At 43.0% G+C, this 18,808-nt stretch overlaps 3 protein-coding genes across 3 annotated transcripts; all 3 read right to left on the reverse strand.

Moving 5' to 3' along the window:
- Positions 1–290: 290 nt before the first annotated feature.
- On the reverse strand, positions 291–8,285 carry LOC122037368 (aspartic proteinase nepenthesin-2-like). The gene is made up of 12 exons (XM_042596815.1): positions 7,951–8,285; positions 7,650–7,770; positions 5,661–6,088; positions 5,401–5,557; positions 3,291–3,373; positions 3,099–3,195; positions 2,856–2,928; positions 2,528–2,713; positions 2,190–2,314; positions 1,885–1,986; positions 1,713–1,810; positions 291–861 (listed from the first exon to the last, which is right to left on the reverse strand). The coding sequence occupies exons 1-12, from the start codon at positions 8,202–8,204 to the stop codon at positions 693–695; spliced, it is 1,893 nt and encodes a 630-aa protein (XP_042452749.1). The 5' UTR covers positions 8,205–8,285; the 3' UTR covers positions 291–692.
- A 249-nt stretch (positions 8,286–8,534) lies between these two features.
- Positions 8,535–11,032, reverse strand: LOC122037379 (indole-3-acetic acid-amido synthetase GH3.8-like). The gene is made up of 3 exons (XM_042596831.1): positions 10,357–11,032; positions 10,182–10,283; positions 8,535–10,094 (listed from the first exon to the last, which is right to left on the reverse strand). The coding sequence occupies exons 1-3, from the start codon at positions 10,797–10,799 to the stop codon at positions 8,717–8,719; spliced, it is 1,923 nt and encodes a 640-aa protein (XP_042452765.1). The 5' UTR covers positions 10,800–11,032; the 3' UTR covers positions 8,535–8,716.
- Positions 11,033–12,667: 1,635 nt separating this feature from the next.
- On the reverse strand, positions 12,668–16,030 carry LOC122037381. The gene is made up of 2 exons (XM_042596832.1): positions 15,148–16,030; positions 12,668–12,967 (listed from the first exon to the last, which is right to left on the reverse strand). Exons 1-2 carry the CDS (start codon positions 15,979–15,981, stop codon positions 12,884–12,886), a joined length of 918 nt encoding a protein of 305 aa, XP_042452766.1. The 5' UTR covers positions 15,982–16,030; the 3' UTR covers positions 12,668–12,883.
- Between the last annotated feature and the right edge of the window lie 2,778 nt (positions 16,031–18,808).

The raw sequence follows: 18,808 nt of genomic DNA on the forward strand, positions 1-18,808 counted from the left end.
TCAACGTTATATCTTTTGCCACATTTTCTTCTAGCATGAGAAAGTAAACAAGTCCTCTAAATGTAGCATTGAAAATGATGAGAGCGTACCAAAGGCCTAGATAAATGGCTTTTATCCTTTCTATTTGTCCATGCCATTCTCTAAAAAAGTTAAGTCACAGCTCAAAGATATTCTTCACGAGCAATCAGAGTCTAACATGGTTTAGGTTCCTGCGACATGTGAAAGGATATTGAATGGAACTTCCTGGGCTCAGAATCGGAATCTTAAAACGGACAATGAATGACAGAAAGTTGAGCATTCCAATGAGACCTTTACTGCAAAATGTTTGTTCATGGCAAGCATGATACATAAAATAGTACAACGTGAGTGTTGATTAAACCACGTTGAGTGTAGAGATAACCTGCCTATTAACTCTGTTGTAGTTCACTTTATGCTGAGTCACTGAATGAGCTTACATTTTTTAACAAAAGAAAAAATTAATCAGACAGAAAAATATGATGCCTCCTTATTTATGTACCCCGTCCTGTTAAAACATAAGAAAAACACGGATCATTGATGCCATTGCAGTATCTCTTCATGGCAATCTACCAGCTCTCTTTTGCTACTATATCATGTGAGCTTCTCTGATGACAGTTTGTTTTAGTGTTGGGAATGAAAATGGTACAGTGTTTGGTCGAATCGAGCTGCATGGTTTATAACGGCTGCAATTCTTGTTCAGGAACAGGTGCATCCACGGACCTATATGCATTGAATCCTTTCCTCTGCCTCCAGAAGTGCCATACGAAGAAGGTCGAAAAACTGAGCAAAATCACAAGTGATATTCCGGCAATAACAGCCACCGCATGCTTTCCCCACCATGTTCTGTATAGTGTAGAACCTCGAGTTAGGAATGACAAGTAAAAATCTATCTCCAGTTGATGTTCAAATTTTATAGCCAAATCCAAATTAGTTGGAAAAGAGAGTAAGGGAGAATCCTCCAAAGCACCAACTACTTGCACATGCATAAAACTAGACCTATGAGTGAGCATTTTTTTTGTCAAATACCCCCAGAATAGATTTAACCTTCCAACATGGTGTGTTCAGATAATATTTAAACAAACAACCAAGATCCACTTATGACATGTCAACAATCAACCAACTATAATAGTAGACAGTGTACCTTATTATGGTAATACGATCCAATTTCCTGAACCTACTGGAGGTGATAAGAGAAATGATATATGAAAGTTGATGAACATTGTCAAATCATGCATTGCATGAAAACTGACAAGGGAAATCCTATCCTAATCCTTCAGCTAGAATCATGGAGTGGGGTGGTAAACCTACAAAATTTTACAGACATACCAAATCTTTAATGTATCCTTAATTGGATCGCATGGTATCCTGCACAGCAACATGGTGGCCCAAGTCAAAAGGCCAAAGTTATTCTTTTGCATAACTATTCCTATCACTTTTAAGCATGTATATTGCAGTATTTAACAGTCAAATGTTTTGCCTAGAAAACAACAGGAACCTGGGTAGAAATTATAAGCAAAAAAGTTTTTTAGTTTAAGTTTTCTAGTATAATGGAAAACAAAAGGAAACAGAAACAGAAGAAAAACCAAGTAGAGTTATAAGCAAAAAAAGTTCTTTAGTTTCAGTTTTCTAGTATAATGGACAACAGAAGGAAACAAAAAACAGTAGAAAAACCAACTAAGTAGAAATGTTAGTACCTTCTTGAAGGAGGCTCAACGTTCCATCCAACCAACTGATAACTTCCAAAATTTTCAGGAAGGTGAACTTGATGTTCAGTTAACCGGGATATAATATTCTGCAATTTTGTAGTCCAATTCAGAGGCATCATGACATGTAAAACTCCAAAAAGATTTTAAAGAGAATTGTTACCGTTGCTGCTGAACTAGAAAAGTAATTAGAAGACCCATTTGGAAAAATTTCCCATCTTAGTCGCGTAGTGTTTCCCTCACTCATAATATTTACCAAATGAACCTGTAAAGCAATAAATTACTCCTTCAGCTGATACTTGGAATCAAGTACAATAATATCTAGAAAAATCCAATTCTTGATGTGCAGAAATATCAGGTCTCCAGTCGCCAAAATGTAGTAGCGTAGTCTTTCGTCTGCTAGACTAAATTGCCAACTTGTACAGACAAGTGAGGCCCTTAAGATGTCAATTAAAAGTTCATTCTTACCTGATTTGTATCAATCCCCAACTCATTCGCAATTAGCACTGCTAGTTCCATTGTGTGGGGCAATAGGTCAGCATATGTAATATTCAGAGACATTTCAAAGGCTATAAGCCCAATTTTGAATTGATCTGAGTGAAGCGAAAAATCAAGAGAAACCCATGTTATTTATTTGAAGGATAAATTACTTTGGCCTACAGAATATGCTTAAAGACATTATTCAACTACATAATAAATTTACAACTCTAAAAATGTATTGAGAATATTTGATTTATATAGAAATTTATATAAATCTTCAAGTAATAATCATTGCTGACTAGCCTGCAATCGGATAACTTTCTTACCTGGCAAAACACTAGGAGAAGGAGCAGGTGAATCAAATATGGTGGAATTTGTTGACTGTGAAGGTGCAGGTGATGGGGCTCCACCCACATGTAATCTCTCCCATAATTCAGAACAATTGGTTTTCCAAAATCCAATTCTCTCATTCTGACGATCATAAGTCACCAGTGTATTCCTAACAACAATACCTGAAATAGGAACAAGAAAATACAAGTTTAAAATGAGATATTAATATTAGTATAGAAGTAACATGGTTGAATTTAAAGAGGAATGAAGCTAGCATAAATGGGTGTTATTAAACTAAAGGTCTTAGGAGAACAATTGTTGTACCTCCTAAAAGTGTCGTTTGGTCTCTTCCATTCTGAAAAACTCCTAGGCAATAACCACCGCTAACCTTTGAGTGCTTTAGGATGGCAAAACACAAAACAGATGCAGGGAAAAAAGTTATTTAAAAGAATTTATAACAACATACAAGCAAGCCACACTAAAAAGGCAATGTCCATCTGCTAAATTACTAACTCTGATATATATATATATATATATATATATATATATATATATTGCCATACTTACCCGAAACAAGTAGTTCTCTGGTGAAAGTGTTAGCTTTTCTCCATTACCAAATACCATATCAACCTTTGGGAAGATGTTTGAAAGTTGAGAGACATCACTGGGAACAGTTTCAAGGTCTTGAATATAATGCATAACTAACAGGATCACACATTTGTAAGCAGAATAAATTTCTAAAATGAATGGCTATGATACCTTCCCGCACCAGAAAAGCAAATATCTTTATAATTTGGATCAGGTCCAGGAATTTGCTTAAGAGATTGTAACTTGCTCAGGATCTGTGAGATGTGAGGTAATATTAATCCAAGAATATATCTAAGTTGTGTAGCTTAGCTTCAATTGTAAATATATGCATGAACAAATAGATGACACTCATGAGTAGGTAATTCAGAAAAGTTCAACTTCACTATTCTGTAGCCATATTATATCTGGATCGGATTTTAGTATTACTACTTATGAACCTTCAACAAATGCAATACTTCAGAATGGCATAGAAAAGGTAGAGTTTTTACCAATCTCTAATTAGTAAAAACTTAGCCATTTATTGGGGGTGGATGCATCCACAATCAAAGATCAGCATAATTTTTAAGTATCTGAAAACCAATTGGAATTAACATCCCAGGATAGGTTTCAAGTAGGCACCAAAGATAACCCAATAGAGATAGAGTGCAAATGATGAAAATGAAACAACAAACAATGATATTAAATTTAAATGAAAAACTATAAAGATTTCCAGTCTCCTCTTATTTCTTCTCTAAAATCTCTACTCTTTTTACCTTAAATTTCACTCTCTCTCTCTCCCTTCTTTTGTTTCCTTTACATCAGGTAGATTCAAGATCCACATATAGAAAAGTATACATAATTGAATCATTTACTGCTAGAATTACCTGGGTTTGATTCCCATTAGAAAAAAACAAATGTAATTTTCAACTGGGGTAGCACTGAACCCCAAATTTAGAAGAAAAAAAAATACTTCTCAGTTTGTTTCCTACTCTAAAACTACCAGGAAGCCAAACCTGAATCCGCTAATAAAGCATATAACTGACGTGTACAAATATAGAGGATTCAGGATTCTTTTGACTTCTTAGCCATTACCAAAACAGAAAGTTTAGTTTTGACTGGGATACCACTGAACCCCAAATTAAAATAAAAAAAAAAAATACTTTTCAGTTTGTTCCCTACTCTAGAACAACTAGAAAACCAAACCTGAATCCACTAAATAAAGTATATAACAGATGTGTACAGATATAGAGGATTCAGAAACCTTTTGATTTCTTAGTCATCATTACCAACAACAGAAAGTTTCGTTTTGGTTAACATTTTGTTTAAACTTCTAGCGTATTTTGTTACACGTTTCTTGTTTAAACTAGTACTATAAGTGGTAGAGTCCTTTAGACATTGACATAATCAATTGGTATTGGCCCTACTAACAAGCTAGATAAAAGAAAACATGATTAAATAAGGTAACTGCATTATTCCATTCCAACAGGCCATAAAGCCAGGCTTCTGTTCCATATTAAGAGGGTAGACTTGAATTCCATAACCTAAGAACTACAAGTTTGGCCTACAAGATGGATGAATTCCGAGTTTTTGTATGGGAAACTGAGTCACCAAAACATTACTACCCTGCCCATAGTGCAGTAACATCAAATTAAAAAAATTTCAATTTTATCCTAGCAATGAAATTGGAAATTGGAAAATATTAAAGAATCTTCGTAGCTAATAATACATTCACAAACAATCATCAGCTACTCTAAACGGGAAAGCAGCATTAGCAGTGTGCTTCCAGGTGCCAATTAAAAGTACTATCAAATAAAAGATTAATCAAATTGAATATTAATTGTCAAAATAAGCTAAAAATATTAGAAAAAATTGAGAAGTGAAGAAAGTCATTGTATATTGCATGGGAAGATTTTTATTTATGGGAGTTGAATGGTATAGTCAATATTGTTTTCCCACCATCAAATATTTTCAGCAGTTAGTCCAGCTTTTAAGTTTCGTTGTTGATCCCAACCCCAACTGTTAAATAAGATTTTTCTACCATTAAATCCCCAAGTTCAACATAGTTGCATATGGTAATGTCCACTAAGATATTTCAACTTGCAAACAGAAACATTATTATATAATGAAAATAGATTATTAAACTATGAATGCTCCTATAGGTTCACTGATGCCAACTGTATTTCAAGTATGTTACAGTTGTCATCAGTTGCCGCCACTGATACCAACTGTAACATACTTGAAATACAATACCTGTTACTTGTGCAAATAAAGCATGTTAAAACAGAGGTAAACAGATACTTACAGCGTCTTGAAAAGCTATAAATGCTTCCTCTGGTAGATATGCATATGTGGTTCCGCTATCCAAGACTGTGCCATGCCTGCCATCAAATACTCTTGAATCTATTTGCAGTGGCCTACCATCCACATATATTCCCTTGAGCTCGATATTGTAGTATGCACTGTTGCCATCCGGAGATAAAAAAAAAATCTGGGAGATGCATTAAACGTATATGGAGAGAAAATCTAGTGTTCTTTATTCATATAAATGCAGATATGGCATACCTTCGAACAGGATCTGATCGGGAAAACACCATGTCAGTAGGTGGGGTTATCTCCCCAAGAACCATTGTACCTCCACCAATATCCATCCCTCCATAGCATAAAGAAAATGAATCACCAATAACACCCTTTTCAACAAGCTGGTCCATTAAACTGAGCGGTCCACGGCCCAGACCAATTATGCCATCAGCATGTTGACTAAATAAATCACCAGTTTCAGAATTTTCACACCCAAAAGTAGCACGCTGAGGTTTAAGTTCACTTTCTGTTCCAAATGATATAAGGTCCTCGCCGAGCACACCAGTACTAGAGCTCATTTCAGCATATTGCCTCTCATAAGTACACTGCTTTTGATCCTGGTCACAGGTACAAGCAACATTGCATTTTACAGGTTCATATGTGCTTGATAAATCAGGTTGAAATCTTGGGTCCTGCAGAACAAGATTAAATATAGATGAGAAGAAACATTGACCAAATCTGCTAGGTGTAGGCTAAGATAAAATCATAAAAGGTAATGAATAAAGCCAGGTTAAATAGTATTTACGTCATCTAGTTAATGAGCTAGGAAAATAACACTCCACTGTGTGAAGCAAAGGAAGTGTGCGCTAACTACAGAGTTCCTACTTTACTACAGTACTTTATTGAAGTGTAAATACCACCTGAAATAGAAAAGACTGCACAACGGCTGTATGCGTGCTAAGCGCATGGATAGGAAATCTAACAGCTCAGAATCTCAAAAAAATTGTAACACAAAAGGACGCAGTTCATTTGTTGAAGGAGAATGGAATGCCTAAAAATTAACGGATGTATCATATAAGAGGCTTTTCTGATGAATAGAAGAATTCACTTGATAAAAGAAGAAACGGGAATAAAATAATTACACGTGAGTTTGCTACAGAAAGACCAGAATACTTCAGATTAAGATACATTTCACTAGCGGAACTTCGAAGAATCCAACTTAAAAAGAAAAAATCTAATTTTCAATAAGAAACCATCTCCAAATACTCAAATAGGCTCAAGCATAGCTAAAGTTCCAAACCATTCAAGGATTGAGATGAAAGACCAGAAAATGCAGGCAAGGTTCTATTTGTCTATTCTGGGTAGAGGCCTACTAGACTATCAAACTTATCTAGAATAAACAAATTTTTAAATGGCACCTAGCCACTACCATTTGGCTTATACTGTTGCATGATTTGTGCAATAGAAAATTTTTCTAATGTTTTGCACTCTAAAAGTTGGTTCGTTGTGAAAGAAAAAACATCACAATATAAAAATGGCGAGTTCTTTGTGAAATGTATATTATGACATGAAGTTGGATCCTCCCTAATCTTTAGAAAAGTTTTAACCATTTAGGAAGTTTAGCACGTAAATCCAACTTTCAGTTAGTTTTCACCATGATTATGAACATGTGCATAGTTCATGGTTTGGCAAAATAGTACCCTGGAGCAGGGTTGAGTAGGTTAGTGCAGGGCATAATTGCTACTATAGGACAAGGGTTCGAATCTCAGCAAAACCGAGGAAAAAAAACCCTCCTCTACACTGGCCAACTACAGCTTTCCGATTTACCTTTTCACATATGGTCGTTGGGCCGACCGTGTGGGGCCGCTAGGATGGCGGATTCCACCTTTTGCTACCATGGTCTGGCAAAATAGTAACTTGTTAATTCCACAAGGTAACCTAAATAAAGTGGTGCCACATACTATTATTTGGTAGATGTGATAATTAAAATTGTCTAAGCTGATTCATTAGCCGATGCTAAACTTACAATTCAGTCTACTTGGCAAGAATTCCAAGAAGGAAATAGGTTTTAAATTTTTGGTATATCGTTTTACATTTCTACATCAATTCAGGAATTTAGACACAATAAAGGAAGGGAAGGGAACTTCGAGGAACCATTAACTTGTGAAATAATGTCGGAAAAGCTGTCTCTCGTCGTATTTCATAAAGAAACATAAATGCGATGTAAAGAAGAGATCTAAGACGGAAAAACACCTGATGATTCCCACATTGCTCGCATGTGGAGCAAGGAACATATGTGACCGTACTCCCTGAATCGACAATCAAAGCAAATTTTTGAGGCGGCGAGCCGATAAAGAGCCTCGTAGTGTAATACCTAAACAAGAAAACAAACGGAAAGAAAATAATTATCAAACAGAGGCTCAATTGTGTATTCCCTAACGAGATCTACGATACATTAATCGGAATTATCAGATTTTATTATTATTATTTTTTTAAAAAAACTCAAATGTAAAGCGCAACGGACGAGGAAAGGACGCTGGGGAGAGAGGCGCACCCGTTGGTGAGGAGATCATCGTAGAGCCTCATCCGAGCGTTGGCTGAAAATTGACGGGAAAGAAAGCGCCTCGAACCGGGGGATCGGCGAGTTGAGTTCGCGCGGGAGAGGACTAGCGGCAGGACCAAGTGAGGTGACCCAGCGAGGGAGTGGAGCGGAGTTCCCGGCGCCGGTCCGGCGGCATCCACGGAGATGGAGAGGACGAAGAGGAAGAAGGAGACGGCGGCGGAGGCCCGATCCCTCGCGCGGTCCATCGAAGCGATTGCAAAAACGGGATCCGGCCACGGCGGAGGAGGGAGGGGTTGGTCTTTCTGCGACGGGATCGATTTACGTTGTGCGCCTCCCCGTTGACGACCATCCCCATTGGCTCCTCACCGGCGGGCCCCGGCGAAACTGTCCACGTGGACCGTGAATAGCCGCGAACGGCTACGATCGATTGACTGAGGAATAGCGGACGGGATCTGAGGGAAGCAGATCGGTATGCCTCCCAATCAAGATGTGGTCGTAGGGTTTAGGGTTGGCCCAATAAGGCCCTTTAATAGTCCAAGATCTTGAGGCCCAACAACGACTGAAAGTTCCTCTTCTAATTAATTGTAAACAAACAAAGCAATTAACGCTTAAGACTCATTATATTAATATGATCCCAGCGATGCTAAAACCTTAATCGCTTCCCCGAAAAGTAGAAAAAAAAAATCCAGTGAAAGTCAAAGATTTAGTTGTCCTTCTCTCTCTGGACGACACGTCAGCCGTTGAGCTTCTTCGCTCTTCAGTTGTTGGGGTGCGGCGACCACCGGGGAAGGGCGGGGCTGAAGTGGGCGGAGACGAGGCGGGAATCGAGCAGTTCGAGGATTGGCGGGAAGGTGACGCAGCGCGGCACCTTGAACTGGTTGATTGATGCGCCCCTTGAGATGGCGTAGTCCATGAGCTCCTCGAACGTGCCCCCATGGACCAGCCGTATCTCCAGCGGACCGATGGAGCCGTCGGCCGCGCGGCTCTGCCGGTACACCGAGTTCAGCGCTTCCTCCATCGCCAGGCAGCACCGCTCCATCACCCCTTCGCGCGTCAGCGCCTCCATTAGCGCCTCCGCCGACCTGCCCGCCTTGGTCAGAAGCTCCCAGTAGACGACGTAGTGCCCCGGGATGGACTTGGTGCAGGCGTGGCTCGTGTACTCCACCACGCTGGCGCCGTACGGTCGAAGCAGCGCCGACGCGCTGTCCACCGCCTTCTGCAGCTCCGCCTCGTTGGTCTTGTCGGAGTCGATGCTCAGCAGCACGTTCTTGCGGCGGATGAAGCGGAACTGCGGCGCCGCGTTGTGGAAGCCGGTCACCCGCAGGATGTCGCCCACACGGTACCGGTTCAGGCCGGCGTAGGTGGTGATCACCAGCTCGTACTCCTTCCCGATCTCCACTTGGGCCAAATCGACCAGCTGCTCCGGCGCCGAGTAGCCGTGGGGCAGGAACTCGAAGTATGCCATGTTGGGCATGATGGTGTAGGAGACCTCGGAGGGGTTGCACAAAGGCTTCAGGTTGAGGCCGAAGTAGCATTCGGAGGAAGCATACATGGTGCAGGCCATGGGGAGGCCGCCGCTGTAGTACTCCAGGGTGGGGATGTACTGCGCCATGGCCCCCGTCACGATCACGTCCAGGTACTTGGTGTTGGGCCAGATCCGGGTGATGATCCCCGCCCAATCCCCCTTGGCGCACTCGCCCGTCACGAATCGGGCCAGCTCCGGGTCCGGCAGCGCCAGGAGCTCGCCGACAGCGGCGCGGATCGAAGGGTCGGTGACCTTGGCAGACAGCGCCCCGCTCGCGATGTCGTGGGACAGCTCCGGCCAGTGGAGCTGGAGGAAGCGGATGGCGCGGAGTAGGCCGGAGGCGAAGACCGCGCCCAGGCGGAGCACGTCGAGGCGCTGGAGCAGGCCGCAGAGCATCTGCGCGTACATGCTCTGGAACGCGTCGGTGCAGAGTATCGCTGCGGTCGGGCTGGTGTAGACGTTGTAGGGGTCGTAAGGGCGGCCCTTGAAGTGATCGCTTTTGTAGTAGCTCGTCAGCACCGGACGCGCCGTCAGGCCGCCGGGCGTTTTGGTCTCCGACTTCACGAATAGGAAATAGAGCCCCTTCCCTTTGTCCAGCCCCGGCATGTAACTGCCATCAAATGGAGGAGGATTAATTAAGAGGTGGTTTTCAAGCTTAATTATCCCTTTAAATAAATTTTTTAAAAAAAACACTCACAGGTTCATCACCGGCATGAGAAGGCTGTAAAGGAGCTGCCTCCGATCGAGCTCCTCTTTGATGGTGGGCATCAGCTTCCGTTCTCCGGCAGACGTCCCCGAGCTTAAAGATTTTGGTTCCAATAATCGATAACAACGTGCTCCTTGAACGAGTTAAGAAGAGAATTTGGATGTACCTGGTGAGGAACTCGGATATGGGATGGGCGGAGAGGATGGCGGAGCGGTCGCCATTGGCAATCCTCTGAATCTCCGGCTGCAGGTCGTCGTAGGTGACCACGGGGACCTTGGCCTTGAAGGTGTCGCGGTCGGTGGCGCCGCCGAGCCCGTACCTCCGGAGGTACTCTGTCTCAGCGTTGCGCGTCAGTATCTTGGCGAGCACCTTCTCCTGCACCGCGTCGGCGTCGGCGGTCATTTCCTCGATGAACCTCAGCTTCTCGGCGTGTTTCTCGTTGGCCGCTGACCCAAGCTTACCCCCGTTCGCGATCGCAGTAGGCACCACGGTCTCCACCGCCATTGTCGAACACTCTAATTCACTTCGATTCCGGCGAGAGCAGAAGAAATGGAGAAAGCGAGAGAAAACCCCGGGAAGCTCCGGAAAGAGGAGGATGATGGACGCCATGGCCACCGCGAGCCTTTTATAGGCGAACCCCGGGATGCCAGGTCGGCCGACGTCCACCAGAAAGGGAGGGCGGTGGAGCCACGCCAGGGCGTGTGACTCCAAGCCGCGACACTGTGGTCCCCGCGGTCTCGTGGGCTTCCCGACATCTACCCGACAGGCGGACCCCCGCCAGCGCTCGCCAGGTCAGCATCCGTCAGAATCATATCCACGAATCCCGTCTCGACTGGCCTATCGAAGCCTACCGCTGTTACCCTGCCGGCGGCGGCTGCTGCTACTGCTTCGATACCGAGAGTTTGCGTCTCAAAATCTCGGTTGTTTCATTTGCTATCCAAATGATTCTCAACTCACGTCTGCTATCGAATTTAGATTCTGCTCGCAGAATACTGATTTCTGGTAGTAAACTGTGTTTTCTTTGAATCTCTGTACGGGTAATACCTCTGAGATTCTGCAGAGGAAACAATTACCATGAACTCCTGCCGATCGCGAGACTTGCAGAGAAGGTTCATACATATTATCAATTGAAGAAACTCCATGCTTCTGGGCACAACTCTAGGGAATGCTTACAAGGCCGAAGAATATATGTGCAGACTGATATCTTTCTTCTCGATCTGCAGTTCCAAACCAGAACGAATTCATTTCTAAATCTTGTTTTCTCTAGAGGTGCAACAGCTCGACTGATGTACTTCTCTGTGTCCAAACCCTGAGCCTAATGCTCCATGTCGTCGGAGAGAGTGCATCCTGGTAGGAATTGAAACAATATCCCCCCATACCATGCCTGTCATGGCCGTTGGTAGATCATACATGCTCGACCTCAAATTCATATACAATTAGTTGTAATTGTTTGATCATTCTCATTTCTTTCTCGTCTACACTACAGTTTACGACATGTTGCAGTGGCTGCCTCCGGAAAGGGGGCTCAAAATGAGAGCCGCGCACGGGGAACCATGCGAGGCTGCTTTTGTACGCTTCTAGCTATACACTTTCAGGTTTATCATTGAAGACCTTTTTTTGTCTCATCAGGAGTCTTTTCTTGCCGGAGGTCGCTAATCGTGATAATCAATCCCCATGAACCAATAAATATAAAAATTGATGAGGTGCGTGGATCGACAAGCCATGCAAAGTGAACGAGCGAACCTGGTCTCATTATTTTATCAGCACATGTGAGAATCGACTAATGAATGAGTCCGAATAAGTATACGGATATTGAGGAGAAAATAATGAGCGGAAACATGGAAATTTTCCGATGAGGTGATTGATAGATAGGGAATTCATTATGGGAGTCGATGGAAAATTAATGGTGGAGTCCGGTAAAAGTCATCTCAGAAAAGTGGTTTTGTGTTGGAGGAGTGGAGCTGTGTCTCCCCACGTGTCGAGTGGGGAAGGGAATGTGGGAGAGAATGAACTCCATGTGCGAGGGAGAGACAAAACCAAAGAGCAGGAACGAACTGCTGTGAATGGTGTGAGTGCGTGAGTTCCTCTGCTGCTACAGTAGGATAAGCACTAGCAAGCATCAGTGGTAGTATCTGATGCTTTGGGTTTCCAGGACAACACCAACACTGGCAATTGGATTAGGATGGACTTTAATCAGAAAAGGTGACGATCGAGATGAAGGAGGTGTCGGTGAACATGTCAATTTCATTTGCTTTTGCTGTTGCTGCAACTGCTGCTGATACTGCTACAGGATGATCGTGTGGAATGACAGGAGGTAGTTATCAGCGAATTAAAGAATAGCATCATAGTTGCTCTGCTTCGCTTCACTTGTTTTTTCCACCATCAGTCGCTACAATTCTGTTTATTGCAGTCACACGTGTTGAATTTGACATGCTCCTATAAATCCTCACCTTGTAGTTGGTGTATATCTGCTGCAATGAATACAAAATGACATTGTTTTTTAGCATAAATTTATTTACAACCACCAAGAAATGTGCGCAATTAATTTCTTGTCTATCGGAAATGTCTTTAACAAATGTAGAGGAAAGAAAACAACTACGTGGTGAGGGCAAATGATGAAATCCCATTGGGAGGCTCAGTTTGGACGCCCGAGGAGAGAACAGAAACGTAGTCAGGCACATAAGAATATATTTTCAGGTGTTCCTCAGAACAGAGACTTCATGGGCATTTATAATACGGCTCATCAATGCAATCTGATTCAGCAAATCTCGTATCCTCTGTAATATGAAAAAGATGGATTAGCATGGTCTTTTGGCACCAAAGAGATGAAATGAACATCATTTATACATCAAACATAATCCTTCTAGAGAACTCTGTATATATTGTTGTTAGTAGTGGTAAAATAGCACAACTATACAAATTAAAAGAGTGAAAGAAAGAGTTCATCATGCCAGAATGAAAAGAAACAGGAAATCATCAATGAGTTCCAATGTTAAAATGCTTCCTCATCATGCAAGCGAATTTTATTAGAAATACTAACAAGGTAGAGTGATTGCAGTAGATTTATATAGTTACTAAGTCAGTAGACAACTAGGTAATTCATGATTTCAAATTTTTTTTTTTGAAGCATTCCCGTGTAATTATATCACAAACTGTTTCATATCCTAATATGCTTAAACATTTGCTATGCTCATGTTATTAAAAGTTAAAACCAAACTTATGCAAACTCACTCAAATAATTACATTAGAAGTGCCTTGCCATTTTGCTAAACCCAGAGTGAGGAGAAATTCATTTATTCTATACCAAATTGCTATAACATATTACATAAGGATATTTTCAGATAACTGAAATGAATTAGCTATTTTAAGAGAGCAAATACAAAGAATATAAATGTCACAAAATCAACAATGAAATATAAGTTCATGAAAAAGAGATTAAGCTTTAATGGCAAGGTTGGAAATATTTGTTCCCAGCCTGACAGGGATAACTAAATCTATATACTCCATAACAAACCTTCAGACTTCTGACAGGTGATAGATTGAACAATTTAACTCAAGCTAACCAGCATTTTCCATGATTTTTCAGCAGACAATTGCTAATATGATTAAAGTATCACTCCATCAGTTGATTTCTCACGTGATGGCACTAGTACCTTGATTTGATTTATTTTCTCCCCTGATGGTTCTGGGATAACAAATTAAGCCATCACATGTTATTTTCATTTCATAACTTTAATGTCTATGCTAATGAGGCATTTTGGTCTTTGACATAATATTATAAATCACTTCTAGCGCAATTCTTCTTAGCCAAATGACGAATCCCTATTCTTTAATAATTCTCATTTTAGATTAAACAATTGAATTACTCATTATTTTATTTCTCATCTATCCCAATCCCCTCAAGAACATTAATAGATAGTGAATAGGTGTCCAATTATTTGATTATATACCTTTTTTAATCAACAAAAGTGTATGGATATGTTTTGTTTCTCATCTCCACCACCATATAAGGCAAGAAGAGGAAAAGATTTCAAAGTCCAAACCCTTTTCCTTTCTCGTGCCCCCATTGCCATGGGCTTCGCCGGCATGAAATCCTACCATCAACCCCTCATTCTCTTCCTCCTCAAATGAGTAGGGCCAGGGAGTCATTGTCAACGTACCCCACCACCACCCTTCTCCTCCTCTTTTAATTCCTTATCATAATTGTCAATTATAGTTACTTAAGTAGCATCTTCCACCTCTTTCACTCAACCTCCCCACCGCCCCCCGCCCCCCGCCCCCCGCCCCCCGCCCCCTCGATTTTGAGGTTCTGTTGCTTCTCGGCGTCAGTGAATAAGAACCTCAAGTGAATTTTCCATCTAGAACATGGCTGTGCAGCTTATTGTACTTGAAAAATGGCATGATAGAGGATGAGAGAAAAGAAGGAAAAGAGGTAGTGGTAGATGGATTGAATGAGGGAAAAGAGGAGCTGGGTGACAAGGTAGCTGGATTGAAGCTGGCAGAGAAACCACAAGTCGTGTAGGTGAAGGAGAAGTCTTGGATGGATAAGGTGTCAAAGGTGAATGAGCTGGTGGAAGAATTCCAATAAATATTTGGTTGTTTATTTCAGCCCAAGAAAAGCGAAAGAAAATGATTCCTAGGTATTCTAATCCCTCTCTGGAAATGCATAATTGATTCTTTCCGATGAAACTTTTTCACAATAAAATCAAAGAAGAAGGTAAACTTTTAAGGCCTTTATCTTCAGTCCCAACTAAACAGATACAATTTATTCTTCAAGGCATAGCGAAACAGAGGTTCTGAGAAATCCCGAAACAATGCAGGAAACCATATCCTCAATCAGAGAAAACCAAAATGTAGCAACATCACGTATGGATTGACTTGAGCGAAAATTGACATCAAGGTAAATTATCAGGGAGCAAAGATTTGTTTAATTGTATAAAGGAGAAGACAAACTCACCTGATCTTTCTCTTGATACAAGAGGAAGAGCAGCTCCTTCTCTCGTCTGTGCCCCCGTCTCATAAAAATCAGAGCACCGACGAGTCCAGCCACAACTGCAAACGACCAAACTCCGACGGACAAACAACCTGACCCACCTCCTTCGTTTTCCCTGAAAAGAGTAATTCTTGCATGTATCGCCTCGAGACCCGACCTAATCAACCGCCACGCGGATTCCGAGAGCGGCCCCCATCGAGCAGGAACGATCTGACTGACCACCTCGTCCCCCGCGGAATCAGATGGCGACTCCTCGACAACGCAATCCTGGTCTTGGACAGGAGGGGAAGGGGCTAGGGTCGGAAGGGGGGCAGGGAGGAAGTGGAGTCCCTCATGGAGGATCGGGGGGAAGACGGAGCTGGGGCCCTCCGCCACCGTATCCCACCCTCTTGGGTGCTCCACGAATCGGGAATGCGCAACCGACTCCAAACTGTCAGCCTCTCCAGCAGGGCCGAGGGTCTCGTTGAAGGGTAAAAGCGTCGCCTCAGTCGAGGCGTCCATCGCGACCGCGGCCGGTGTGGTTTGGCCAAGGCAGGCAGGATGACAATCCTGGTCTTGGACAGGAGGTGAAGGGACTAGGGTTGGAAGGGGGTCAGGGAGGAAGCGGAGTCCCTCATGGAGGCTCGGGGGGAAAATGGAGCGATCGCCGTCCGAAGAGGGGCCGGTCGCCACCATCTCCCACCCTTTCCGGTGCTCCACGAATCGGGAATGCGCGACAGGCTCCCAGCCGTCGGCCTCTCCGGCACGGCCGCGGGTCTCGTCGAAGGGGAAAGGCGTCGCCTCAGTCAAGGCGTCCATCGCTGCTGCGGCCTATGTGGTTTAGCTTGGGCAGGATGAATCGCTACATTAGATTCAACCAAAAATTTATTCGAAAATAAATTATTTGATTTATATATTTATTCAATTTCTACCAAAGCAAATACGCCGAACATGTCATCACATGGAAAGGGTATTTCCGAATGGACCAATCCATTTCTACACACAGGAAATAATACCTTAATCCCTTTATTTTCAATATAAATAGTATTTTACTCCTATGATCCTGTTTAAAAATTTAAAAAAAAAAGACTAATTGAAGATATGACTTCTCAGTTGATCATGTGAATACTCTCTTTTGATCTTCAATATAAGAAATATCAGTGTAAGAAATATCAGTGTTAGAATAAGGAAAGAGTCTCAGCGTTAGTTCTCCCACGTTTAAATCAGTCATCGAAATAGTAGAAGAAGGCGGAGTAACGTAATAACAGCGATAGCCCAAGCGTGAATAATGAATAGCACATGTTTTTGTCGGTACATAGTGTTGCTGTAACATCCCTCAGGTCAAGGTTGACCTGGTTGACCAAGCTTGAGTCTTGGTTTGAGTTTCGATGTTTGACAATGCAAGGTTGATTGAAGAAGAGTCAAGTAGGTCAAGGATGACCGGATACTTGACTGGGAAGTTCTAACTGGGATGTTAGGCAGAAGGAAAATCCTAGTGAGTGAAGCCAGGTGAAAATCCTAGTGAGTGAAGCTAGGTGAAAGTCCTGGTGAGTGAAGTCAGGCAGAAGAAAATCCTGGTGAGTGAAGCCAGGTGAAAATCCTAGTGAGTGAAGCTAGGTGAAAGTCCTGGTGAGTGAAGTCAGGCAGAAGAAAATCCTGGTGAGTGAAGCCAGGTGAAAATCCTAGTGAGTGAAGCTAGGTGAAAGTCCTGGTGAGTGAAGTCAGGCAGAAGAAAATCCTGGTGAGTGAAGCCAGGTGAAAATCCTAGTGAGTGAAGCTAGGTGAAAGACCTGGTGAGTGAAGCCAGACAGAAGAGAAGTCCTAGTGAGTGAAGCTAGGCAGATTGGAAGTCTTAGTGAGTGAAGCCAGGCACGGGGAAATCCAGATGGGTCAAGATTGACCAGACATCTGGTGAAAGTCCAAGTAGGTCAAGGGAGTGACCGGATACTTGGCATGATGAAGGAAAGTCCAAGTAGGTCAAAGGATTTGATAGGATACTTGATAAGAGGAGAAAAGTCCAAGTGGATCAAAGGGATTGACCGGACACTTGGTGAGGGAGTCCTAGCAGGTCAAGGGAGTGACCAGATGCTAGGCATGATGTACCAACAGGTCAAGGTTGACCGAATGTTGGTTTGAGAGGTTTGGGACTTGGTTTTGGGCAAAAACCAAGAGCTGGATCGATCAGTGGATCGATCCAGGGGCTGGATCGATCAGTGGATCGATCCAGGGGCTGGATCGATCAGTGGATCGATCCAGGGGCTGGATCGATCAGTGGATCGATCCAGGGGCTGGATCGATCAGTGGATCGATCCAGGCCTTTCCCAGCGAACAGAGAGCCTCTGGATCGATCAGTGGATCGATCCAGAGGTCCCAATTGATCAGCCGATCGATTGGGACGCTGCTGGTTCGCACGATAAGCGCTGGATCGATCCGTGGATCGGTCCAGGCATTTTCCCAGAGCACAGAGGCGCTCTGGATCGATCCGTGGATCGATCCAAAGCCTCCCCGATCGATTGGGAGCTTTCGAATCGATCGGGATCCGACCGTTGCGTCGTATTTGAGCTGCAGGCGTGCGATGGCTGCATAAGAACTTCACGATTTCATCTCAGATCAACACAGCGGCTTCTCCATACTTCTCTCAAGCTCAGATCGCCAGTTCTTGAAGGTTCCTGGAGGTTTCTCAAGTCAAGAGGCGGATCAAAAGCAAGAAGAAGAAGTTAGGGTTAGGGTTTTTATTGCACATCTTGTAAGCTTTTGCTTATCTTGTATTTCCCTTTCTTCTTCTTGTATTGAGAGTGTTGTAGGGCTTCTCCGCCTTTGGTAGTTACCATAAAGGAGTGTTATTCATAGTGGAGGGTGCGTGAGTAGGTGTGGATCCTTGGACTAGTCACCTCTTGTGAGGTGGATACCAAGTAAACTATCCTTGTTAGTGTTGTATGTTTTTGTTTCTTATATTTCCACTGCATATCTCTGAAGAAACGAGCAACGCCGACGACGAGTACGCGAAGAGCTATTCACCCCCCTCTAGCTACTTTTCGGTCCCAACAAGTGGTATCAGAGCGAGGTCGCTCTTCATCGGAATCATTGCCGGAAGGGGCAAACAAAACAAGCAAAGCTAGAGGGTGAAGAAGTTGGAGCAAAATTCTACAAGTCGAAGACTTCATCAAGATGCTCAACTTCAAATGGAATTCCGAGATGGACTCGGATTCGACACGAGGGTGCCTCCACCATACACATCTACAAGCTTCGATCTTTGGAAATCAAGGATAGAAAACTTCTTAATGGTGGAGATAGAGCAATGGTTTGTTCTCATGGAAGGTTTTGAAGCTCCCACAAATTCCAAGGGCAAAGTACTCAAGAGGAGCAAGTGGAGCCAAGACCAAATCCAAAGATGTGAGGCCAATGACAAAGTGACCAAGCTTTTGGTCAATTTATTGCCAAGCAACATCCTGGAGCAAATTGGAGAGTTTGAAGATGCCAAGGAACTTTGGAGTAAATTGGCAAGGATTCATGAGATACCCTCCACTGTACCAAATCAAGGAGAATCCAAAGAGGGCGACTCAATGGATCAAAACCAAGAAGAGGAGGACTCCGAGGTTGAGAGATGCTCAACCTCCGAAGAGGAGGTCCAAGAAGCTTCATCCTC

Source organism: Zingiber officinale, unplaced genomic scaffold (assembly GCF_018446385.1).
Source record: "Zingiber officinale cultivar Zhangliang unplaced genomic scaffold, Zo_v1.1 ctg30, whole genome shotgun sequence".
In the NCBI taxonomy this organism is placed as follows: Eukaryota; Viridiplantae; Streptophyta; class Magnoliopsida; order Zingiberales; family Zingiberaceae; genus Zingiber; species Zingiber officinale.

Bases quoted from the DNA above. Each gene is read 5' to 3' on its own strand.
- LOC122037368 (XM_042596815.1), bottom strand. From the start codon at position 8,204: ATGGACCGCGCGAGGGATCGGGCCTCCGCCGCCGTCTCCTTCTTCCTC. The intron at 5,558-5,660 runs GTATGCCATATC...GGATGGCAACAG, and splicing joins CGATCAGATCCTGTTCGAAG to TGCATACTACAATATCGAGC. The intron at 3,374-5,400 runs GTAAGTATCTGT...CACATCTCACAG, and splicing joins TTATAGCTTTTCAAGACGCT to ATCCTGAGCAAGTTACAATC.
- LOC122037379 (XM_042596831.1), bottom strand. From the start codon at position 10,799: ATGGCGTCCATCATCCTCCTCTTTCCGGAGCTTCCCGGGGTTTTCTCT. The intron at 10,284-10,356 runs GTACATCCAAAT...AAAATCTTTAAG, and splicing joins ATATCCGAGTTCCTCACCAG to CTCGGGGACGTCTGCCGGAG. The intron at 10,095-10,181 runs GTGAGTGTTTTT...ATTTGATGGCAG, and splicing joins CTCATGCCGGTGATGAACCT to TTACATGCCGGGGCTGGACA.
- LOC122037381 (XM_042596832.1), bottom strand. From the start codon at position 15,981: ATGGACGCCTTGACTGAGGCGACGCCTTTCCCCTTCGACGAGACCCGC. The intron at 12,968-15,147 runs GTGAGTTTGTCT...TTCATATTACAG, and splicing joins TGTATCAAGAGAAAGATCAG to AGGATACGAGATTTGCTGAA.